At 42.8% G+C, this 26,688-nt stretch overlaps 1 protein-coding gene across 1 annotated transcript; it reads left to right on the top strand.

Annotated features, from left to right (window-relative positions):
- The first annotated feature begins 6,682 nt into the window (after positions 1-6,682).
- On the top strand, positions 6,683-18,376 carry LOC132711682 (vomeronasal type-2 receptor 26-like). Its single transcript, XM_087885282.1, has 6 exons — positions 6,683-6,900; positions 7,632-7,920; positions 12,139-12,933; positions 14,914-15,126; positions 15,692-15,818; positions 17,472-18,376. The coding sequence occupies exons 1-6, from the start codon at positions 6,683-6,685 to the stop codon at positions 18,374-18,376; spliced, it is 2,547 nt and encodes an 848-aa protein (XP_087741408.1).
- The last annotated feature ends 8,312 nt before the right edge of the window (positions 18,377-26,688 follow it).

The following is a 26,688-nucleotide window of genomic DNA, read 5'->3' as shown; positions in this document are numbered from 1 at the left end:
ACAGACCCTGCCTGTCCAAAAATATGTGCCACAGGGAGCATGACCAGAGGCATTTATCCTTTTCTGATGCACCATCTCTTCCATGTTGGTTTAACATCAAAGGCAGTCACTGGAGAAGTAGCAAGAGATAGTCTCAAAGAGCTGGATGGTCATAATTACAGTGTGAAGTAACTTCTCTAGGGATCACAAACATCTTTGTGTATCAAGAGGAGGAAAGCATGTTAGTGAAAAATCATAGAAATACCCCTGGGGGATACTATTCTGTAGTAGTTGTGATTCTTCCTATCCAGACATGTCCAGAAAGTGATGTGAGAATTAAGTAGTTCAGCACCCAGTTAATTGACTTTTGCTATCTTTCAGTGTGGTATCTTTTCTCCAGAGACTGCTGCGGAAGGTCACTCAGAGTTATGGAGTTTGGTGTCCCTCTGGATTGATGACAGTTAACTCTAGTGCTGCCTGTCTTTTAATGACAAGAAAGCAATCAGTAACCTTAAATCCTCCTGATCTGAAGTGCTGAGCCTGTTTGTGATTTTTCTATTCTACTAGATCTCCACATATAAATCCTAAATCGCGACTGGTTTTAAAATGGTTAGTCCCTGAAGGGTAGGGAGATTCTCAATCTTCCAGATCTTAGTTGCTTTTCAAAAGACAACTGAACTTTCTTTTCTTTTCTTTTTTCTAGAAAACATTTCACTTCTCATCCAAGAAGCTTCTTCGGTTGTTTCACTTCAGTTGCTCCGGAAGCAAAATTTTATTTCCATCTGGAAATATGTTTTTTTTTTTAAATGAGAGCTGAAAATGACAGTCTGTGGCCCCCATTGGGTCAATGGGGAGAAAGTTAAAGGGTAGACAAAAGTTTTTATTTTGTTCCTTGACACTTTCTGTGTGGACAAGGTTCTCTTTGCTGCCTATTTAATCAAATATATTGAATGTGGGCCCCTCCTGGGTTCTAAAACTTGCAGGAGGTTGACTTACAGGTAAGTCCATGCTATAACACCAGTCTCCATGATAGTGGAGTTGGTGCCTTTTGCCTTGGGAGAAGTAGTAGCATGCCACCACTTCAAGATAGAAGTTCAACATAGGCGAACAAACTCATCAAGAGTAAATTCAGCATCCATCTGCATATAAAATAAATTCTTTTGAAGAGTGTAAGCAAAGTCCACATTTTGGACAGAGAGGACTGCTGGTTTGGAAAATGGGTCAAAGTGGCCATCTATGTCAGGGGTCTGCAACCTTAAACACTCAAAGAGCCATTTGGACCTGTTTCCCACAGAAAAGAAGACACCGGGAGCCACAAAACTCCTGTGTCTGACTATTTCCTGAGCACCCACAAAACTAGCATATATAGCTGAATTAAACATTTTGTTTTCTTCTGAAACTTTCTTTTCTTGGATTTATCCATGGTTGGCCTACTGGGGGTTGAAAAGCTCAATAAATTGCGTGCTGGTGGGTGTCGCATATTGGCAGTTGTGACACATATTTTGAGCAAAGGAGCCACAGCAGAGGGATGAAAGAGCCACATGCGGCTCCAGAGCTGTGGGTTGCTGACCCCTGATCTATGTCAAAACTGAGCAGCCCTCTCTCAACAGAGGGGGAGGGATACAACATCATCTATCTCCAGTCTACAACACAGTCCTTTCAGCAGTTCCAAGGCTCCACACCCATTTGCACCACTCAGGTGACCCTGAGGACACAGTTAAACTTCCAAGTGGCCTCAATGACTCTCTAAAAGAATGCAAATGACCAGCTGTATGCAAGGAGTATAAATCCTTCCGTTCCCCACCATCCAGTCTGCTGAAGAACCTTCTTGGATGAGAAGCAAAATGTCTTCAAAGAAAAACAAGAAAGTCCAGTTGCCTCTTGAAAAAGCACTTTTGGGACAGTTATGACTGAGAATCTCCACAGACACCTCAAGAGGTTACCTTGAATGGTTTCCAACAACTATCAGCTGGTCTCCAATCTTCTCTTTGGGGACAAGGTTTTTAAGAAGCTGCTCAACTAATGAGATTGCTGTAAGATTATCTGGAAAGATTTGAGTCAGGGTTAAGCCTAAGATAAATTACTGAGACACCTAGCAGTGGACATTTATGACTTCCAGATCTCTGGAGATTCTATTTCTGATTTTCTGATTTCCTGTCGGGATGGCATTTTCACATGCAAGGCTTCTGGGCAATCCGTTGGTATTTTTGAATGTTCAATTCCTATTGAGAAAGAAATGGCAGTTGTGGCCAGGAAATTTAATTTAATTTAATTTAATTTCGAATTTATATACCGCCCTTCTCCCTGAGGACTCAGGGCGGTGTACAGCCAAGATAAAAAACATAGAATACAAATATTAAAACATTTAAAAATATATATAAAATTTGGCCCAAAAAATTAAAAATCGCAGACTAATTAAAAGGATTTAAAAATTTTAAAATTTCTTCTTAAGCCAACCCGGCTTGCTGAAAAAGATAGGTTTTCAGGGAACGACGGAAGGCATTGAGGTCCTGGATTCTTCTTATCTCCGGGGGCAACTGATTCCAGAGGGTGGGAGCCCCCACAGAGAAAGCCCTCCCCCTGGGGGCCACCAGCCTACATTGTTTGGCTGATGGCACCCTGAGGAGGCCCTCTCTGTGGGAGCGCACGGGTCGATGGGAGGTCATCGGTAGCAGCAGGCGGTCTCGGAGATAGCTAGGCCCTATGCCATGGAGCGCTTTAAAGGTGATAACCAACACCTTGAAGCGCACCCGGAAGACCACCGGGAGCCAGTGCAGCTCGCGCAGGAGTGGTGTTACATGGGAGCGCCATGTTGCTCCCATCACTACCCGCGCTGCTGCATTCTGGACCAGCTGGAGCCTCCGGGTGCTCTTCAAGGGGAGCCCCATGTAGAGAGTGTTACAGTAGTCAAGGCAAGAGGTGACGAGGGCATGAGTGACTGTGCACAGGGAATCCCGATCAAGAAAGGGCCGCAACTGGCGAATCAGGCGAACCTGATAAAAGGTCCCCCTGGTAACAGCCGTCAGATGTTCCTCCAAAGACAGCTGCCTATCCAGGAGGACTCCCAGATTGCGAGCCCTTTCAGTGGGGGCCAAAGACTCGCCCCCAATAGTCAGTGATGGAGTCAACTGACTATATCGGGATGCTGGGAGCCACAGCCACTCAGTCTTGGAAGGGTTGAGCCTGAGCCTGTTCCTCCCCATCCAGATCCGCACAGCCTCCAGGCACTGGGACATCACTTCAAGGGCATCGTTGGGGTGGCCTGGGGTGGAAATGTACAGCTGGGTGTCATCAGCGTACTGGTGGTATCTCACCCCAAAGCCACGGATGATCTCGCCCAGCGGCTTCACATAAATGTTGAACAGAAGGGGCGAGAGGACCGATCCCTGCGGCACTCCACAAATGAGAGGCCTCGAGGTCGACCTCTGCCCCCCTGCCAACACAAACTGCGACCGGTCGGAGAGAAAGGAGGAGAACCACCATAACACGGTGCCTCCCACCCCCAACTCTTCCAGCCGGTGCAGCATGATACCATGGTCGATGGTATCAAAAGCCGCTGAGAGATCTAATAGGACCAGAACAGAGGAATAACCCCTGTCCCGAGCCCTCCAGAGATCATCAACCAGCGTGACCAATGCCGTTTCGGTGCTGTGCCCAGACCTGAAACCTGACTGGAACGGATCCAGATAGGATGTTTCCTCCAGGAATTGTGGAAACTGTTGCGCGACCACACTCTCAACAACCTTCGCAATGAAGCGAAGGTTGGAGACAGGACGATAGTTAGCCAATATTGCTGGGTCCAGGGACGGCTTCTTGAGGAGAGGCCTCACCACCGCCTCTTTCAGGGCAGCGGGGAAGTGACCCTCACTCAAGGAAGCATTAATAACGCCCTGGAGCCAGCCTCGTGTAACCTCCCGGGAAGCCAGTACCAACCAGGAGGGACACGGGTCCAGTAAACATGTGGCCGCACTAAGTCTCCCCAAAATCCTGTCCACATCATCGGGAGTCACAGCATCAAACTCCTCCCAGATAACATTCTCAAGACTGTTCCTCGTCACCCTGCCCTGATCTACCCAGTCAGAGTCCAAATCCCCCCGGATCTGAGCGATTTTGTCATACAGGTATTGTCCGAAATCCTCCGCCCTGCCTTCTAAGGGATCCTCCCGCACTCCCAGATGGAGCAGGGCGCGGGTCACCCTAAACAGGGCGGCCGGACGATTCCCTGATGACGCAATAGAGGCGGAAAAGTAGTTAGACTTTGCCGTCTTTATCGCCACTAGGTAGGCCTTAATATGCGACCTTACCAGTGTTCGATCAGATTCAGCGAGACTGGCCCTCCAACCGCTCTCCAGGCGTCTTTTCCGGCGCTTCATTTCCCTCAGCTCCTCAGTAAACCAAGGAGCCACCCGGGATCGGCATCGGGTCAGAGGCCGCAAAGGCACAACTCGGTCCAAGGCCCCACCAGCCGCCCGATCCCAGGCGGCTACCAGGTCCTCGGCCGAGTCATGTGCTAGATCCTCAGGAAATGGCCCAAGCTCCATCTGGAACCTATCAGGATCCATCAGGCGCCTGGGGCGGATCCATCTAATTGGGTCCGCCTCCCTGCGGCGAGGGGTCGCGGTTCGAAGATCTAGGCGAAGGAGTGAGTGGTCAGTCCATGACAAGGGTTCCATGTCTATATCCCCTATAACAAGACCACTCAACCACTGGCCAGAGACAAAAATCAGATCCAGAGTGTGACCTCCCCTGTGAGTAGGGCCATGAACTAACTGGGTCAGGTCCATGGCCGTCATGGAAGCCATGAACTCCCGAGCCACCTCAGATGTTTCACCGACAGATGGCAAGTTGAAATCACCCATGACTAAAAGCCTGGGTGTATCTACTGCCACCGTGGCTATCACGTCGAGTAGCTCAGGAAGGGCTGTTGCCACGTGGCAGGGAGCCAGGTACGTAAGCAACAAGCCCATCTGAACCCCACGGCCCCACCTCACAAGGAGGGACTCACATCCGGCTATCTGAGGCACAGTGGTCTCCCTCGGATCCAGATCCTCGTTAATAATAACCGCCACCCCCCCGCCCCTCCCCTGGGCCCTCGGCTGATGGAATGCTCTGAAGCCTGGTGGGCACATTTCAACCAGAGGGACGCCACCCTCCTTTGAAGAGCTCCATCTGTTGTACTAATTGTGTTCTTTCCTAAATCAGGGGACACTTCAGACAATCACTCAAGTATTGTATTACTTCTTGGTTGAGGTTGTACTTGTTTGTATTTCACTGGTCAGAAAAGAAAAAAAGAACAGATAGGAAGACATGGGAAGGCCCAATACAGCTCATACAAAGAAAAATGAAATTACACTAATAGTATGTCTTAAAAGAAAGAATCTGATAGTAGTTGAATTGAAGGTAGGAATGTTGAACTTGGTTAAAAATAGCATTTGTTTTTTAACCTTTTATCCAAAAGGCCACAACGACATTGAGAACATCTACAAAACACAAAGAAGGGCCATAAGGTACCTCCATACAATGTTTGATGTGTATGGGGCAAGAAACACACAATTCAACACAGTGTGGCTACCACCGCCATCTCAGCTGCAGACCTCACAGCCCACTGTTTATTTAATAAATCAAGAAATTTCAATTTGTCAAAGATGTCACTGTCTTACATTGATGCAAAAGGAATATGCAGAGAATATGAAGAAAAAAATGTCTATGTATTCCAGGGGTGAGCAACTGTGGCCCTTTTACAATCTGTGGACTTCAACTCCCAGAATTCCTGAGCCAGCTTGGCTATCTCAGGAATTCTGGGAGTTGAAGTCTACAGGTTGTAAAAGGGCCACAGTTGCCCACCCCTGATCTATTCTATAACTTTCTGTTCATATTTACCCAATGATACATTCCATAAGCTTTCACTTTCCTGTCTCTTAATCACCTCTCATTCAAAAACGGATATTTGTAGAACAGGTGGAAAGCAGAAGCAATTTTAAAAAATTAAAATATACAAAGATCCAACATAAAAGAAAATCACAAAAATATCCAGTGTTCAAGGGTACTAATTGCTTTCTTGGTGTTAGAAGTCAGGCAACACTAAAGTTAAGTGTCATGAATCTAGAGTGGCACTATACTCCATAACTATTGTTGATCTTCCCCAGCAGTCTTTGGAGACAGGAGATCACATTGAAGGACACCAAAAACCATTTTGTTTTGTTTTGATGTTTTCTCCGGCAATGCTTGCTAGACATGTCCTGACATGAAGAACATGTCCTGACAGGAAGAACCATAGCCACAAGAGGACAATGTCCCCAGGGATGGTTTGGGATTTTTTACTAACATGATTTTCTCCAGCTACCATTCTGCAAATGGAAACTCAAAGAAATTCACAATCCCCAGAGGAAAAGTTGTTTCTCACTATAATTATGAGCATCCCAGTTTTTCATATATCTTCAGCTGCTTCTCCAGCAATTATCTATATGTAAACATCAGATTGAGGCAACATGGAAAGGATCTTGCATCAGAAAATAATAAAATGCAGGTTTTGGGACAGGCAGGAACTATGCTCTTGAATGTACCTTTCTTTCCTTGGTAAAGCTTAGTTTATGTCTATACGACTCTTGAAAGCCACCGTCTTGTGAGAGTGCTTTGAATTCTCTTAATTCTTCCTTTTGTTCTTATTTAAAAATGTGAAGTGGATTGATTCATCATATCAATTATGAACCTCCTGCTTCTACTTATGATGCTGCTGGTGTTCCTTCCAGTCTCTGGGAAGCTGAGAATGAAGTGCCCACTGAATTTGGAGAACCAGAATAGACAACATCCATGGAGCTATTACCACCCAGGAGATCATCTCATTAGTATTGTCACCTCGGCAACAACAATATCACATATAACATTGCCTTTCAACATGGCTCCTTCTAGTCAATCTCCCTTGTAAGTCATTCAGCGTGATCTAAGTTTCTTCCCTCTTTTTTGCAATTCTAACACTCTCGTTTTCTTCGGATTTCACTTATTCCTAAATTGTAGGACCTGTCTCATTTCACGAATCATTTTGATTTCCATGGCTTCTCTATTTTGTCTTAATTTGTGGAGGAGATTGAAATACAAAGATAGGGAAGGGGGAAAAAATCCTGAAAGAAGTCCAGATTATTTTTCTCTCCCCTTTCAGCCCAGAATTCATCACTTCAACACTGATATTATTTACAGTGGATATTGAAAAGGTTGTAGTTACTTCTGCCAAGACTATTTCCATATTTTTAGAAAAGTTCATTGATATTCGAGGCCTGATCCTTATAGGAATAGAGGATGACTTGCTTTTTGAATGGCTTTTCTCGGTCATCTGTGAAACATCCTCTTCTTCTTATGATGGTTCCACTTTAATAATTAATTATTTTGCTACCTGGTTACTGGGTTGATGAAAATTAGTACTGCTACATGTTATCATGTGTTTGTGATTCTTAATGCTGATGGAGGTATATCTCTATCCCATCTTCTCAACACTCAGAAATATTAAATGGTGATGGGTGACTAGTATATACCTGGTTTTGGATCAGTATTCATTTAATACAGAGTAAGTTTGTAAAGGCAAAGAGAATTAAATTAGAAAAGGTATTTTATTGTTCATGTTGATAATAATGGCAATAACATAAACATTTTTACACTAGTTTACTTTTTGATCAGTCAAGAATACTGCGCTTCATTTTTGCCATTCAAGTGATAAACAAAAATCCCCAGCTCCCGCACAACCTCACACTTGGCTACAACATCTATGACAATTATTTGAACATACTTGGCACTTCAGATGCCTTGCTGGACATGCTCTCCACTGGAGAAGGCAATGTTCCAAACTACAGCTGTGGAAGGATGGTCAACCTTTTGGCTCTTCTTGATGCAGCTGCCAGGGACATCTCCATTCAAATGTCAATGTTAGGAGGCCCCTACAAAGTCCTGCAGGTTTGTTTCTGTGTTTCTCTATTTGCTAAAATTAATGGGATAGTAGTACATGAGCAATAGCTCATGTACTACTCTATACTCTACTCAACTCTATATTCTCCATTGAATTCAAGAGCTGCTTTTCACTAAGGCTATTTTAAGTGTCATGACTAGGGATTGTGTTGTGGCCCGTCAGTGGCCTATACAGCTAGTAGCTGATTCTGACAGCAAAGAGGCTGGTGCGGTGCTGCACCAGCAGCCTGTGCAGCTGGCACTCGAGTTGGACAATGAGGAGGCTGGAGAAGATGTGGTGTCAGAGGCAGGGATTCAGCCAGGGTCTTCAGAACCTCCAGAAGCTCCCTTAAATGAAGAGGACGAAGAGGAGGAGCCTCTTCTCGATGCACGGGCACGCAGAACTGCCAAAAGGCAGGAGTGGCTCCTCAGGAGGAGGTCTCCTCAAGAGTAAGGCTTGGGGCTAATTGGCCACTCCCTTAGCCTTTTTAAGGAAGGACGACGACTGAGGCAATTTGCAGGGAACAACTTCGTTCACTCTCCTTCATGTCTCGATCTTAGTTCTCTGCAAATTGCTTCTGGGCTTTTTGCCAACCATAGTAAGATTACGATTATTTATTCTTTGGATTCTTGTAGGCTGTTAAGAAAGTTAATTAACAGCCTTTGTTTGAAAAAGACTGATTTAATTTAGTAAACTAAGGTTTGTAAAGACTTTGTGTGTGCTGCATTCTTTGGGGTCCGTAGCTGGGGCAGAACAGATTGGGATTCACATTGGTGAGGTGGCAAGGATCAGGCAGGCATATCCTCTCATGTCACCATCTCCATTAATTTGGGCATTTCTACACCAGACGTCTGAAGGTGAGGAGAGGCTCTATGTCCAATCAAAGGCTTCTGTACAAGAGGAAGGTGCAGCAATGATGGGAAACTCATATTTTGTACACAGACCCAAACTAATAATATTTTCAAAGATGACCAAATCTCAGATTTGTGAAATAGTATCCTTAGCTATAATTGTCTTATGGATTCATTAGCACCACTAGCATTAATAAATCACTTTATTACAAAAAATAGCATATTAGCCAACAAGCCAACTATTTTTTAACATATTCATGATCAAATTTATCATGAAAGCCTTGAAGCACAATCAAGTCCCCCTTTCTATCAGCTAAACTATTCAAACAACATCCAAACTAGATGGCTCCTCTATTGATAGGTATCTTCACGGTTATAAATAATGCCTGCCATAAGTAGTTGTGTGAAAAATGTCAGTAGTAGCTAGTGTATTTAAAAAGAAAAAAGAAATAAAAAGGATTCTAGCAATTAAAGGTCCATTAATCTAATAGATATTGTCATATAATGTATGCTAGGTTCCTCTTAAATAGAGTTGAGAGTGGGTAGATGAAAAGTGTATTCCTTGCTGAAGAATAAGCAGGCTTAAAATAGGGTTGGTCCATAATTTAGAATTGTTTTTCCTTAAATCATCTAAGTAGAAAATATGTCACTTGCAAACCTTGGTGAAGCATTTGACACAGTAAACAGAGAAATATTATGGAGGAAATGGATTTGCCCTTAAAATGGAACCCAGACAATTGACCCTGATTGAAGCCTTTTCTACAATCAAGCCAGTGGTGGGTTGCTACCGGTTCACCCCGGTTCAGGCAAACCGGTAGCGGCTGTGGTGAAAGGCTCCGCTCACTCACCCAGAGATCATCAGAAATGCTCTGCGCATGCACAGAATCTTCTGCACATGCGCAGAACCACTGCGCTCATACTAGCGAAGCAAGCAAGCGCACCTGCGTGCTCCTGATAGCAAACCGGTAGCGCCGGGATTTGAAACCCACTACTGAATCAAGCTCTTGTTTGAAAATAGGGTTTGGAGCCACAACATGGTCCTTATCAAAGGTAAGATAAGGATGCATACTTGCAACATTTGTTATTTAGTCTAGACATTAGCAACCATTAATTACCAGGTCTAATAAAAGATTTTGTACTAGTACACATGCCTAAAATGATACATATATATTATATTTGCACCAATACAATTATCATGCTTGCAAAATCTGTAGGCTGTTAAGAGGGCTTGGCTCCTACTGACATATTTCTCTGATTATTAATAAATCAAACGAAAAAGTAATGATCTTTGGAAAATGCTATCATAGCCATAGATGACTATTCAATGGTGACCTTTAGAGTAACTTACAACCTTTTATTACCTAGAAATTGGGATCATGGCTCCCTTTTCATCAAAGAGGCTCACTTACAGCAAAGCGTAGTGATTGTATGCTATGTAGCTAACCAGCTTCCTTGCCAAATTTATTCTAGTACATAATGCCAAAGTTACTCTCCATGCATTTACATGAAGCTGAAGTTTGGTACTTAAAATCTATCACTATAAGAACAAACACAATCAGATCATCAGAGAAGTACCTTGCGGGTGGATAAAAAACACTTTGGCTGCTGCTCTCAGAGCTGAATTGGGAATTTATAAAATTGGTCTTTGTCTAGAATTAGCAAAAATTAGCTAAAATAATTGGTGTGAAATTAAAATGAGCCAAACTAAGAGTTTTCCAAAATTGGGTCTGTTAGAAAAGACAAAAATTCAGTTAAAGACTTTGTGGATTCGACAACTGACAAATTATTTTAGGAGCCATGGTCTACCTGTTTCTTCTAGAACTATGGAATAAGCTTAGAAGATCCTAGTATAAGAGCAGTGGCGCAGTGGTTAAAATGTTGTACTGCAGGCTACTTCTGCTGGCTGCCGGCTGCTAGCAGTTTGGCAGTTCGATTCTCACCTGCTCAAGGTGCACTCAGCCTTCCATCCTTCCAAGGTCAGTAAAATGAGGACCCAAATCATTGGGGGAAATATGATGACTCTGTAACATGCCCAACGAAAGAAGAGTCTGAGGCCTGAAGTTCCTCAAAGTTCCATTTTATTAAAGTTGTCATATTGGCACATCTGGGAAAACCAAATCTGAAAACTTCCAGGTTTTTCCATCCAAAGGAAAATCCAAGTCCCTGCGCCCATCACCCACATGTCCATCACATGGTCCAATTAAGCACCATCACAACTGGAGATGCCTCCCAGTTCCAACCCTCCAGATACAGGGCAAGATGTCCTTGATTCTCTGAGAAAGGAATGTTATTATGCCTATATATCACCCTGGTTCCATACAATCCCCCTCCCAGTTTCCCACAGTAGTAAATGTGGCAGGCCTGAAGATCCAATGCGAAAGATAGCTTCCAGGCCTGATAGAGGGCTGTAAAGCACTATGAGGCAGTATATAAGTCTAAGTGCTATTGCTAGAAAGATTGTTGCATAAAAAATCTGGGATATCCTGGAGAGAAACATATAACCATCCTCAGTAGAACTGGCACATTGAAATGAATAATCTGGTACAAATACACCTTCCAAATTGCCCACATACTTAAATGCAGAAATGCCTATAAGTATTATAAGTGGCATTTTCTTAAGCAGGATTTGAACAGAAGGACACAATGATTAAATATGGAAGAATTAATGAAGTCCCTTATAATGAACAAATATATGTATAAAGCTCCAGAGGCAGAAGATGTAACATATATATTATTTGAATGTCAATTGTATACAGGGGTGGGATTCTACCGGTTCAGACCGGTTTAGGTGAACCGGTAGCTCCAACGATCAGCTGGGAGCGAACCAGTTCGCTCAGACAATCAGCTGGGCCCGCCCTTGTGCTTTACTTATCTTTATCTTCCCAACTGATTAACATGGCAGAACGGATTGCCACGCCTCAGCTTTGATTCCCTAGCACTAATGCAGAAGGTGATTTTTCACCACCAAACTGGTTGTTAAACCGGAATGATCCCACCACTGATTGTATATAGAAAAAAGGATATCAGTATTCTTGGATCTGTAGTGCACATTAGACAAACAACCTAATGGGACCCTTATATTAAAATAAATTATTTTCTGTGCAGTAAAAATTGAAAAAAAAATATGTACTGTATAATGCAGTCCTTCATTTCAGTTCACTTGAAATCATACCATTGGGCTATTGTGGTAAATTGTAGGTGTGATACAGAAACTTAATTTTTCTTCTTTCTTCTTATTATTTTTACTTAATGGCTTTTTATTTCATTTTTATATATGATCTTGTTAATATTCTGTTTTATATTGTATCTCCATATGGCCTAATGACTAATGAACAATAAGCTAATGTAATACAGCATTCTTCACTGCTTTTTCAGATTAGTTTTGTAACTGATTCAGGGGTTCTGAGTGATAAAAGTCAATTTCCTTTTTTCCATCGGATGCTCCCCAAAGAAGGATTCCACTACCCAGGAATTATCCAAGTGCTCCTGCATTTCAGATGGACCTTGATTGGTCTCTTTGCTTCAGACACAGAGAATGGAGAGAATTTCATGAGGACTTTCACTCCTTTGCTTGTCAGGAATGGAATTTGTGTTGTTATATCCCAACGATTCCCAATGAGAGCGCATATAACATCGCTTATTGATGTCGTCTCCGCATGGAGACAAGTCAATGTCTTTGTTCACTTCATAGAATATGTTTCCATTTGGGACAGAATTCTTCCTTTCCATTTAGCACTGATGCATTTGCCAGAAGTCATTGAAGGGAAAGTCTGGATTATGACAGTCTTGGGAGTATATCTATTGAAAAACCACCTGTTTCTCAAATACATCCATAGTATCTGGACCTTTGCTTTTCAGGAGAAAAAAAGACCAAAAGATGATGTGTTTGAATACAATCTCTTTGTGGAACCCCATTTTGAAGACAAGACTTTTCACTGTTTTTTTTCAAAACATGTCTTTTCTGCCAAAGGCCGGAAAAGATGCACCCAGAAAGCACCACTGGAGATCCAAGAGAAAAAGGACAGAATCCGGATCAAAAATGATCCCCATGTTTACAGTCTCATTAAGACTCTGGCCCATGCCTTGAATGTTGCATATTCCTCCAGATCCAGGAGGAGAAGGAAGGAGAGCAAAGAGAGGTTGGTGAGTCCAAGGCTTGAGCCATGGCAGGTATGGGGTCCCAACAAGGAACCTTCAAGCTGAGTTCCTTTACAGAAGGAATCCAAAGGAGGAGGAAAACCTTTTCAACCTTCTTGTGCTACAAAAGTTCAATAGGTTTGACCAATCTAATCATTTGAGGCCATAGTGTTCCAAAGAGCAGGCAACTTGACATTTTGATGTTACATACTGCTAATTTTAAAAAGATTCTGCAATGTAGTAATGTAGAGTAACATAAAAGATTCATACAATGTAGTAACATGTAGTAACTGTAGTAACATGCACATATTTTAAGATATGTGCATCCTCTATGTTACTACATTGCAGAAACTTAGCTTCATAAATTTGAAGGAGACTGTTAGATCATCTAGACTTCTTTGCAGGAATCCCAAATGGTTGCCTGGCCTTTGTATTAAGACAATCAATGAAGGAGAAACTGAGAAAGAAACTCAGAAAGGATCCTCGCTAACTTTTCAAACCGTCAGAAGGGTTGATGTGGGATTAGATCTTTCAGACTTTTAGATTATGATAATGTAGACTGACAATAAAGTAGAATCAGCTCAAGAAACGGTGTACTCTGTCTGGTCTCCATGGGAGAAGATTGGACAACTTTCTTCTTGACTTTGAAATCCAAGCTTTCTGGTAATCAAACTGTTGCTTATAATGATGTTATGAATAATTTCTTTCTTTTTTGATTCAGGTTTTTGTTAATTGCTCTAGACCAGTGATGGCTAACCTTTTTGTCATATAATAATAATGCTAATAATGCAATGTGTGCATAACCTCCTGTGCGCTCCCCCTGTGCATGAGCGTGTGCACCCTCCAGGTGCACCCCACCCCACATATGTGTGTGTGACCCCTGTACTTCCCTTGCTCCCATGCATGCATGTGTGATCTCATACATGCCCCCCGCCCCACATGTGCGAGCCTCTCCTGCTCATGCATGCATCACCCTCGCCCCCCGCCCATGCACTCATGTCTCCCACATGTATCCTGCCCCAGGGCATGCACAGCAAAGACTGAAAACCAGCTGGCCAGGGGGAGGTACGCATGCCTGCATGGTGGAGCTGAGCTGGGGCAACAACTCACATGCCCACAGAAAGGGCTCTGTGTGCCACCTGTGGCACGCGTGCCATAGGTTCGCCATCACGGCTGTAGACTATTCCCTATAACTAATTTATTTATTGGTTCAATTTATATGCCGCCTGTTATGTCGGAGCATTTCCCTAGCAACTGAAATGCCTGTTCCTGATTGGTTAGTTAGCAGCCGGCTGGAGCATGGGAGTTCCATGCTCCCTAATTGGTTAATTAATGTGGCATAATTAATTGGTTAATTAATGTGGCATAATTAATCCTGACAGCCACATATAAAAGAGCTGTCAGGCTGTAGTTGCTTGTTCGCTACGTTTGGTTGTTAAGACGTGTTGTTTAATAAAGAGTTATAATCACGGTCTCGCATGTCGCCTCAGTCCTTAACTTCCCCCACTACACAACACTGCCCTTCTCCGGAGACTCAGGGCAGCTTACAATGCGTTAAGCAATATCCGTCATACTTTTGTATATACCTACTTAGTAGGGCTTTCGGCCCCCCCAAGCGGTGTTCTTTTTTTTATACAAAGTCAGCTTATTGCCCCCACAATCCGGGTCCTCATTTTACCTACCTCGAAAGGATGGAAGGCTGAGTCAACCTTGAGCCTGGTAAGATTTGAACTTGCAGTAATTGCAGGCAGCTGGCAGCTAAGTGCTACTTAACAGCACTTTAGTCTGCTGCACCACCAAGGCTCCTATGTCTTATTGACAAATTTTACTGAACCTTTTTTTTTTCATTTTTAAAGATAGTGGTAACACCCATCTAAGGCGGTAACTTCCATCTAAGGATATCTGCAAGTTAAAGCACACTAGAAGAAACATTCAAATATGAAAAGACCACGTGGGATAAAAAAACAAACAAACAAGGTTCTGCTTTAAAATTGCACTATGTTTCCATTCTAGTTCCACCCATTTCTGAAGAATGATGAGTTTTGCAATCTTTCCCAACGGAAACTCTACTTGGACCAAAACGGAGATGTAGCAGCAGATCTAAGTATTATCAGCTGGGTGGTTCTCCCTTTGGAGGATCCCGTCAAACAGCAACTGGGCACTTTGGAAAGACAGAGATTTGTCATCAACCAAGATGCCGTTTCACGACTAAAGTTGCTCAACAAGGTGGGTTAAATATGGGCTTCCTCCCTTTGTTTCTTAAAGTCTTAGGAGCTGAGAAAGATGGGCAGTTAAGAAATATGAAATATAAATAAATCAATAACATTTCATATGGATTAAAAGTAGTCACCAATGTGGATGACCTTCACTGAATGTAGCGACTAGATCCCTGTCAGTTGTCTTAGATGGCTTGGGACACTGAGCTTGTTGATCAGGAAGGTCGGCAGTTTGGCAGTTCGAATCCCTAGTACAGGTCTTCTGCGTGAGCTGGGAGTTGGACTAGATGACCTCCAAGGTCCTTTCCAACTCTGTTACTGTTAAAGAAAGTTTCAAAAAAATATTCAGTAGAAAAGTTCTTTATTGCAATGTTATACACCAGGAGCAAAGGGCAATAACTAAATGAAGAATCTACTAGTAGTTGCATATCCTGCAAGTGTTTGAATTAGAATTAGTGATTATACTTATTTATGTAAGCGAAGCCCATAGATTATTTGGCTAATGTTCAGGTGTACATCCATTTTCCATAGATTAGTCCTAACACATTTTTTTTGTTTGTTTGTTTTCTGGTTAGTCTCTTCCTCAGTCCAGATGTACGGACAACTGTCCTCCTGGATTTTTCAAACGGGTTCAGGAAGGAAAGCCAGTTTGCTGCTTTGACTGTGTTCCTTGTCCAGAGGGGACCATCTCACTGCAAGAAGGTGGGTGATACCAGAACAAAAGGTATTGGATTCATCCAAAGCATTTTGATCAATGTGCATGTTAAAAGAGCGCATGTTAGGAGGACATGGTGGATTGGGAAAGGTTACTTCTACCACAAAAATCTCTCTTGTCACTTTGCAAGCGTCTTTATATGTTTCCTTAGGAATATCTGAAGTCTTGAAGTTTTCTTAGGAATATTTGAAATCAAACTCAATTGCAGAAAATACAACTTCAGCAATAGAGTGGTCAATATCTGGAATGCTGTACCTGACTCCATCATTACTTCCTCAAACCCCCATAGCTTTAACCTTAAACTGTCTACTGTGGGCCTCACACCATTCCTAAGAGATCTGTAAGGGGGTGTGCATAAGCGCACCAGCGTGCCTGCTTTCCCTGTCTTACTGTCCCCATTTATTTGTACTTATTTCCTGTGTTCATATCCATGTTTATACTTATATCTGTTCTCGTAAATGTTTGACAAACTAAATAAATAAAATAAATAAATGTCTTCAAGCTAATGGCTTTTGATCACCCAAATCAACCTTAACTTATAGTCCAAAAGATTAATATGTCAATTAATCAATCTTAATCTTTATTAAGATAATAATGTCAGGGTTCCAAGTAATACATCCATAGCAAGGGTGGGTTCTACTTACCTTTACTACTGGTTTACAGCGGGGCTTGCTTTGTTCGCACGCACACTCTTCTACATGTGCGCAGAAGCATTTTGATGATGTCAGGGTCGGTGGGTGGAGCCTCCCGCCAGTTTTACTACCGGTTCTATAGAACCGGTGCGAACCGGGGGCAACCCACCACTGATCCATAGCAAGCAAAACTCCGAGACAGGTAGATTCCTCAAAGAATAGTTTTATTGGATAGATCACATTGGCACAGTTCTGGTGAAAACCAACTCTGGAGGTTCCTGTGGTTTTCACCTAATAAAAGTTTTCCCCCTTTCCCAAACAATCAGTTACATGGTCCAATCAAGGTGCCGTCCAGTTGCCTGGTAACTTCCCTCTCTCTGGCCACCTGTAAGAAGGTCCTTGGTTTCCAGGAGACAGTATTTTGTTTTGGCTACAACACCCCAACTATCTCAATTCCACCCCTACCTATCCCTCAGCTTCAGTGAGGCAACACTGAAGCTTCAAAATGGCTTCGGTCAGGTCAGGTTCAGGGTTGACAGATAGAGCCACATAAGCCGAATGATCTTAGTTGGAGGACAGTGGAGAGAGAGAGTGGTTGGGTTCCAAGAAAAAAAAAAAAACAAGCGAACAAATGACACATCATTAATTCTATTGAGAAGATGTCAGTGCAAAAGTAAAGATATAAGCTAAATTTACCATGATTGTGGATAAAACCTACCTATTTCCTCTCCAGTGCTCTAACAGTCCTTGTTATGGATTAATAGATAAAACACAAATATTTCTGATAGCTTAGTTCATCAGTCCCACATTCAGCATAATCAGCATCATGTATTCCATCAGGCATTTAGGTTTTAGGGGATAGTCAGACAAGTGTTCATATATATTTACCATTTACTATGACTCTCCTGCTTCTCAGTATCAAATATCATCCAAAGAAGACTTTTTTAAAAAAAAATGTGAGAGGAGAGATTGTAAAAGAAATATTACTTTCTGGTGTTTTTTTTTCAGATACTGAAAAATGCACAAAGTGCCCAGATGATCAATATCCAACTCAGAATCAAGTCCAATGTATCCCCAAAAGAATAACCTTCCTTTCTTATAAAGAGCATCTGGGCATCATCCTGGTCTCCTTTGCTCTACTATTGTTCCTAACCACAGGCTTTGTTTTAATCGTATTTCTTAAATATCGAGAAACTCCCATTGTCAAAGCCAACAATCGGGACCTCTCCTACATCCTCCTGGTCTCCCTCCTGCTCTGCTTCTTGTCTTCCTTTCTTTTCATTGGACAATCCAGGAGAGCCACCTGCCTTCTCCGACAAACGGTGTTTAGCATTGTCTTTTCAGTAGCCGTGTCTTCTGTGTTAGCCAAGACAATCACAGTCGTGCTGGCCTTTCTAGCCTCAAAACCAGGGAATAGGATGAGAAGATGGTTGGGGAAGAGCTTGGCTAACTCCATCATTCTTTCATGTTCTGGTGTTCAAATGTTCATCTGTGCACTGTGGCTAGCAGTTGCTCCCCCTTTCCCTGACTCTGACCTGCACTCCCAGCCTGGAGAGATCATCCTTCAATGCAATGAAGGCTCTGTCACCATGTTTTATGCCATCCTCGGCTACATGGGTTTCCTTGCTGTCATTTGCTTCACAGTAGCTTTTCTAGCCAGGAACCTACCTGGGGCATTCAACGAAGCCAAGCTGATAACCTTCAGCATGCTGGTCTTCTGCAGCGTCTGGGTCTCCTTTGTGCCGACCTACCTGAGCACCAAAGGGAAATACATGGTGGCTGTGCAAGTTTTCTCCATTTTGGCCTCCGGGGCTGGACTGCTGTGCTGCATCTTCTTTCCCAAGTGCTACATTATCATCCTGAGACCAGATCTAAACACTAAGGAATGTTTAATGATAAAAGTAGAGAACTGATAGTGAAACTGTTTCTTAGACTGATAACATTTTATTATTTATTGCAGTTATTGGATTTGTGTGCTTCCTTTCTGTTAGACAATAAGGTTATTTAAAATCAATAATAATGACAATTTTTTTGTTTATTTATTAGATTTTTATGCTCTTTATTAGTTTATAAGTAATGCAGGGTGGTGAACATATTTTTATATCTTTCCTCTTTCTCATTTTGGGCTGAAAGACTTGGCAGCTCAAACTCATCCAGCCAGTTTTCATGCCTAAGGCAGCTTTAGAACTCACAGTCTGCTAGTTTCTAGGCCAGCAACTTAGCCACTAGACTATCTGTTTGATAATTAAGATAAAGGAAATGAAAATATGAAGAGTGTAAAACCAGTCCAATTAAAATCCACAATAAAGGTCAAACAGTAAAACAAATGAATTCATAATTAAAATTGTCATGCAACCAGGGAAGATGGGAGAAAGAATTCAAGGTGGGATGAAAACATTAATCTAAGTCTGTTTGAACATAGTCTCTTTGTCCCTATGCATTCTTCTCCAAAGTAGGGGGTGGAAGTAGAGCTGGGTTTCATCCTGTATTTATTTATTTATTTGTTTATTTATTTATTTATTTATTTATTTAACCATGTATTCAATACACATTTAGTACATCATTCATTTCTTCCATGTGACATCTTGGTGTGATGTCAGCACTTCAACCTGCATTTACTCTAGTGCTAACATAAGAAGGAAAAGAGGGGCCAGCTGGCAAGAGGACTCTTGACACTTCACCTACTTATTTTCCTTGAAGATAATATCCCCTAGGAGATGAGAGGGAGGGGGGGCATTCCTGGGAGCTTAGGTAGTAGATATGGGGAGAGTGATTTGGAAGAAAGCCAATGAGATGCAGAGATTTGGGGAACTGAAAGGGAGGGTTTGGGGTCAGGAAGCCAGAGCTGGCTACACCATGATCGGGGCCAGATTGTCATGCTTAATAAAATGAAAGATTTCTTCAAAGACTATCTGTTTGGAAATGCAATTTATTTTATTTGAAGATGATATCGAAACCTGACAGTTTCCAAAAACTTCTTTTCTATTGTCTCTTCTATCTTCATTCTCACCAAGTCCATTACAAAAATTTCCCACTCATCTAGTTATAACATATTTTATCTATCTCTATTAAAGCTTATTGATATCTTTTTTCTAACCAATAGGGGGATGGAGCTCATTAAATGGCTGGTATGAGCATGTATTACCACTGGGATGGTAGGGGGATATTATTTAATTAATTTTTATTTTTATTATTTTTATTTCTTTTATATTGTTTTTATTTCTTTGAGTCTCCTGTGAGCAAGTAGGCAACAATATAAATTTTCCAACTAAATAAACCTTTGAAAGAACTGATGTGATCTCAGAACCACTGAAATATCTTTCAAAGATCCTGGAGTACTGGGGAACTATCAAATGACTGGAAAGAGGTTGATGTAGTTCTCATCTTCAAAAAAGGGGGGGAAATGGATCCAGAAAACTATAGACCTATCAGCCTGATATCAATACCTGGGAAGATTCTGGAAAAGATAAGCAATGAATCTGCAACCACCTAAAGGAAAACAAAGTCATAACTTGAAGTGGATTTGTCAAAAATAGATCATGCCAAACAAATCTTATTGCATTATTTGACAAAGTGACAAAAATAGTGGACCAGAGAAATGCTGTTGATATAATTTACTTGGACTTCAGTAAGGCATTTGATAAAGTAGACCACAATCTACTACTTGATAAGAAAGAAATATGTGGGTTCGACAGCATCACCACCAGATGGATTCATAACTGGCTGACCAACCATACTCAAAAGATCCTTAACAGACGTGCATTTACATGAAAGGAAGTATGCAGTGGGTACCCCAAGGCTCTGTCTTAAGACCAGCACAACATATTCATCAATTATTTAGATGAGGGCATGGGGGAGGGTGGAATTCATCAAATATGCTGATGACATCAAGCTGGTAGAAACAACCAACACTCCAGAAGATTGGTTCAAGATGCAGAAGGGTCTCGACAAACTTGAAAACTGGGCCCTATCTAATAAAATGAAATTCAATGGTGAGAAAAGTAATGTTCTACATATAGGCAAGAAAAAACAAATTCAACTTATTCTCTAAAGCAGCTGAAGGCAGGACAAGAAGTAATGGATGGAAACTAATCAAGGAGAGAAGCTATCTAGAAATAAGAAGAAACTAGGGCTCCTTTGTGCTCTCAGAACTTGCTTGATTTTTGCAGATGATTCATTAAGGAGAAACTTCTTGACAGTGAGAACAATTAACCAGTGGAATGGTGTGCCTCCCAAAGTTGTGGGTGCTTCATGGAGGGTTTTCACTGGAGGTTTTTAAGAATAGATTGGACAGCCATTTGTCTGAAATGGTATAAGCTGTGATGGTGAACCTATGTCCCATGTGCCACAGGTGGCACGCACCTGTTCTCTGTGGGCAAGCAAGCCATTGCTCCAGTTCAGCTCCACCACGCATGCATGCCTGCCTCCCATCAGCCAGCTGATTTTTGGGTCTCTGCTGCGCATGCATGGAGGGTGGGGCATAATAAGGGGACATGTGCTCATGTGTGGGGGAATGGGGGGTCGTGTGTGCATGCACAGGGACACATGAGCATGCCCAGGGGCAGGAGGGGAGTGGGGGATGGGGTGGGGATGGGGTGGGGGTGGGGTTCCCCCCCACGGCCCATTTTTGGTCCCAGGAGGCTGCAGGGAGGCCTACTAGGCCCAAAACAGGGTGCGGGGGGGTTGCACATACATACACAAGATTTGGGGGAGTGTGGGGGGGTCACATATACATGTGCGGAGGGGCAGGACACACAGGGGGATGTCATGTGTGCATTGCATTATGGGTGCGGGCACATGGGCGCATTTTCGGCCCGCGACAACAAAAGGGTTCGCCAGCATTGGTATAGGGTCTCCTGCTTAGGAGGATGTTAGACTGGAGGACCTCTGGCATCCCTTCCAAATCTATCATTCAGTTCCAGTTCTGTTGTTCTTTCTCTGATTACATCTATCCATCCCATCAAAAAAAGTCTGGAATGGTATAGGACAGTGATGGCTAATCTTTTCCGGATCGAGTGCTCAAAGCGCGTGCATGTGTGAATGCGCATGCACGCACCCGAACCCCCAAAATGTAATGCTCACAGCCCTCGTGCATGCACTCTGCCCCACGCATGCACATGCAGCCCCCCGCACGAGGCCCATCCCTCGCACATACGTACGCAGACCCCTGTACACATCCTGCCCCTGCACATGTGCAGCAGAGATCCTATGACCAGCTGGCTGGCGAGAGGCACGCACACATGCACAGCAGACCTGAACTGGGGAGTTGGCTCGCATGCCCACAGAGTGGGTGCTGCATGCCACCTGTGGCACGCGTGTCGTAGGTTCACCATCATGGGTATAGGATCTCTTGCTATGGGTAAGGACCAGAAGACCTCCAAAGTCCATTCAAACCCCATTATTCTACGTTCTACCGAATGATATGGTTCACAGGCTGTCACTTTCCTGCTGTTCTGTCCCCGTACCACACACACACACCCAGAGACGGCCCGGAGTTAATAAGCCACACGACAAAACTCTTTGAAGATAAAGCTGGCAGCAACCCAGTGGCTAGCTGCCAATTCAGACTTTACTCACACAAAACAAAGATTAGACTGCAAGCATTCCGATAAAACAGGCAGAGTTTTCAACAATACAAGGATTAATCCAAAGGCAGTCCGATAAAGCAGGCAAAGTCCAGTAACGCAGAGATCATGGAGTATTTCCAGTTTTTGCTCATCACAAACTGAACCAGCCACCACACCCACATTTATACCCTGTGGGGTGTGGTCCAGTGACTCAGCTAATCTCTGGCACGCCTCCTCCACTGCTGTGCACACTTCTCCCTGCGCCTCTGTCGAGGGTCCAGCCAGCGCTTATCTTCCTCGTTGCTGTCCACCTGTGGCTGCGGGGACGTGCTTGGCTCTGAGCCTATCTTTTGGCCTTCGGTGTCCTCCAGAGGCATTGCCAGAGAGGAGGGTCCTGGAGAGGGAGGCCTTGCCAACTCCTCTCCCTCACTCTCAGAGTCTGCATCTGTCGATAGCCCAGGCTCAGGCAACGGAGCCACAACACCTGCCTCTTACTTGGTTCTTATTCAATATTGGATAAAAACTAATGGGAAACAAAATTTCATTTCAGGCACAAAGAATTTTAAAATCAGTTCCAATTTATGATTGAAAAATGGAGATCTTATAGAAAAGAAAATCATAAAAAGACCTTGAAAGATACTGTACCGTTTGCCTCCTTTGCATCAGAAGACAGGCAGGATTAGAGTTGTGTCATCAACACAGAATGTAACCAAACTCCATAGTGTGACCATCTGAGTGACCGTCCTCAGCAATCTTTGAGGATGGGACAACCACAATGAAGGACACCAGAAGTCAATCGTTGGGACCACCCCAACGATGCCCTTGAAGTGATGTCCCGGTGCCTGGAGGCCGTGCAGATCTGGATGGGGAGAAACAGGCTCAGGTTCAATCCATCCAAGACCGAGTGGCTGTGGTTTCCAACGTCCCGATATAGTCAGTTGGCGCCATCACTGACTATTGGGGGCGAATCGCTGGCCCCCATGGAGAGGGCTCACAACTTGGGCATCCTCCTGGATTCACGGCTGTCTTTAAAAGAGCATTTGACGGCCGTGACTGGGAGGATTTTTCATCAGGTCCGCTTGATTCGCCAGTTGCGTCACTTTCTAGATCGGGACTCCTTATGCACAGTCACTCATGCCCTCGTCACCTCCAGCCTCAACTATTGCAACACTTTCTACATGGGGCTCCCCTTGAGCAGCCCTCGGAGGCTCCAAATGGTACAGAGTGCGGCCATGCGGGTGGTTATGGGAGTGATGTGGCATTCCCATGTAACACCTCTCCTGCGCGAGCTGCACTGGCTCTCGGTGGTCTTCCGGGTGCGCTTCAAGGTTTTGGTTATCACCTTTAGAGTGCTCCATGGCTTAGGACCTGGTTATTTACGGGACCGCCTGCTACCACCAATAGCCTCCCACAGGCCGGTACACTCTCATAGAGAGGGGCTCCTCCGGGTGCTGTCGGCCAAACAATGTCAACTGGTGGCCCCCAGGGGGAGAGCCTTCTCTGTGGGGTCACCTACTATCTGGAATGAGCTCCCCCTCGAGATACAGAGGATCCCGGATCTGCACACCTTCCGTCGCGCTCTCAAGACTTTTTCATTCCATCAAGCCGGCCTGGCCTAAATCTTTCCCCTTTAAAATGTAAATTTTAATTTGTTTTTAAAATTATTGGGTGTTTTTAATTTGTCTCGGCCAAATTGTTTAATTCGGTTTTATTTTGTTTTTAAATTTTGTATTTATGTGTTTTATTCTGTGGCTGTTCACCGCCCTGAGTCCTTTGGGAGTAGGGCGGTATACAAATCCAATAAATGAAATGAAATGAAATTACCTCAATGTTGAACTGTTTTCCTCCAGCATCACTTTCTGGACATGTCATGACAGGAAGGACCACAACACCCTCAGAGGTGTATTTGTGATTTTTCACTTACACGCTATTCTCCAGTTGACCCTCTGCACTTGGAATCTTAGAAGAACTTCAAGATCCCCAGAGGAGAAATTGTTTCTCACTGTAATGATCACCATCCTGGTCTTTGAGACCTCTTCTGCCACAGTGACTGCCTTTGATGTTAACATCAGACTGAAACAACAAGAAAGGGATCTTGCATCAGAAAAGGATAAATGCCACAGGTCACAGTCTGTGTTTTGGGACAGGCAGAGATTGTGCTCTTGAATGTGCCTTTCTCTCTTTTCCAGGTGAAGGTTGGTTTGTCTCTGCAGAATCAGGAAAGCAAGAGTGCTTTGAATTCATCTAATTCTTGTTCTTGTTTAGAAATAGGAAGGGGATTGATTCAGTCCTATAAATTATGGATCTTCTGCTCCTAATGCTGCTGGTGTCTCAGGCAGTTTCTGTGAAGCTTAGAATGAAATGCCCACTTAATTTTGAGAACCAGGATGGGGAAAAACCATGGAACTATTACATGCCAGGAGACCATTTCATTGGCATAGTCACCACCGAAACAACATCATCACCTAGAACGTTGACTTTCAACACGGCTCCTTTTAGTGAGACTCGCTCGTAAGTTATTCAGCGTGATGAAATTGCATTCCCACGATTTGCAGTTCATTTGCTTTCCTCTGATGACTCAGATCCAACCATGTGGCAAATAAAACCTGAAACAAGTCTAGATTATTTATGCATTCCTGTCTAATGCTATGTTCATCACTTGGATACTGAGTTTGGTTTAAAGCTATGATTGAAAGGGTTGTAGATGTCTCTGCCCGACACATTTCCATATTTAAAGTCATTGATATTCAGTGCCTGATCCTTAGAGAAATGACTTCTTTTCACAGTTGCTTTTCTGAGTCACTAATGGAACATTCTCTTCTTTTTACAATGGTGTTAATATAGTTAGGCTTATATGGTTATTTTATGTATTATGTATGTATGTATGTATTTCATCAAGCATGTATTTGATAACAGATACAAGTGTAAACATAATTATGAATACATGAAATGGATATGAATAAAAGGGAACATTAGGACAGGGATGGTAAGCACGCTGGTACCCTTATGCATGCCCCTTACAGACCTCTTAGGAATGGGGTGAGGTCAACAGTAGACAGTCTAAGATTAAAGTTTTGGGGATTTGGGGAAGAAACCACAGAGTCAGGTGGTGCATTCCAGGCATTGACAACTCTGTTACTGAAGTCATATTTTCTGTTTACCGTGAGTTTGTATCTATTGTGTGCTCTTGTATTGTTTTGGTTGAAACTAAGTATTCATTGACAGGTAGAACATTGTAGCAGATGATTTTATGTACTACACTTTGGTCGGACTGAAGACAGTGAAGTTCTAAGTTGTCTAAGCCCAAAATTTCAAGTCTGGTGGCATAAGGTATTTTGTTGCGAGCAGAGGAGTGGAGAACTCTTCTTGTGAAATATCTCTGGACTCGTTTGATTGTATTAATGTCCGATATGCAGTGCAGGTTCCAGACAGATGAGCTGTATTCAAGAATTGGTCTGGCAAAAGTTTTGTATGCCCTAGTCTGCAGTTCAATATTACCAGAGAAGAGGCTATGCAAGATTAGGTTAATAACTCTTAATGCTTTTTTTGGCAATGCTGTTACAGGGAGCTCTGGCACTTGGATCATTTGAGATGAGTACTCCTAGGTCTTTGACAGAGTGAGAGTCATCTGTTAGGTTATGCTTTAATGATTGAATTTTGAATACAAGTTACAGGGCAAATGAAAATTAGGACTTCTACAAATAATGGTGTATTTGACTATCTCCATCCCATCTTCTCAATGCTCATAAAAATTTGCCTGCTGATGGGTGGCTATCATTTGCCTTGAGCTTTCAATCTGTATTGGTTTATGACCCAGTAGACTTGTGGAGGCAAATTGAAAAAAAAAATAATTTTGTTGTTTCTGTTGGTGATGATGGTAATAACATGGATATTTTTTTACAGTAAGACAAGTTATTTTAAACAGCTAATCCTGATTTTTGCCATTCAAATGGTCAACAAGACTCCCCAGTTTCTGGGAAATCTCACACTTGGCTACAACATCCATGACAACTATGTCAACACCCTTGCCACTTCAGAAGCCTTGCTGGACATGCTCTCTACTGGACAAGCCAATGTTCCCAATTACAGCTGTGGAAGGAAAGAAAACCTTTTGGCTGTGGTTGATGGAGCTAAGAGGGAAACCGCCATTCAGATGTCAACATTAATAGGTCCCTACAAAGTCCCACAGGTTGGTTTGGCTGTTTCTGTATCTGACAAAGTGAGTTGGACTATGGTAGATGAGGGATAATAGATAGATAGATAGATAGATAGATAGATAGATAGATAGATAGATAGATAGATAGATAGGTAGGTAGGTAGGTAGGTAGGTAGGTAGGTAGAGGTAGAGGTAGAGGTAGAGGTAGAGGTAGAGGTAGAGGTAGAGGTAGAGGCAGAGGTAAAGGTAGAGGTAGAGAGATAGAGAGATAGAGAGATATGTATGTATACATATATACAGTACACGTATATATACACACACGTGTATATATCCTGTCAGAATTTTTAAAAATAGAGAATTTATTTGGACAATAAAGTTCAGTTTAGATGTGCATATGTGGCTCGTATTGTGGTAAACTGGTGGAGCGTAACAGAAATGTGATTTGCATTCTTTATTCTTATTCTTTTTAACATAAGTTGTTTTTCATTTTATTTTTATTTAT

Source organism: Pantherophis guttatus, chromosome 2 (assembly GCF_059756535.1).
Source record: "Pantherophis guttatus breed Tessera chromosome 2, ASM5975653v1, whole genome shotgun sequence".
Taxonomy (NCBI): Eukaryota; Metazoa; Chordata; class Lepidosauria; order Squamata; family Colubridae; genus Pantherophis; species Pantherophis guttatus.
This window is presented reverse-complemented; position numbering and strand designations above follow the sequence as displayed.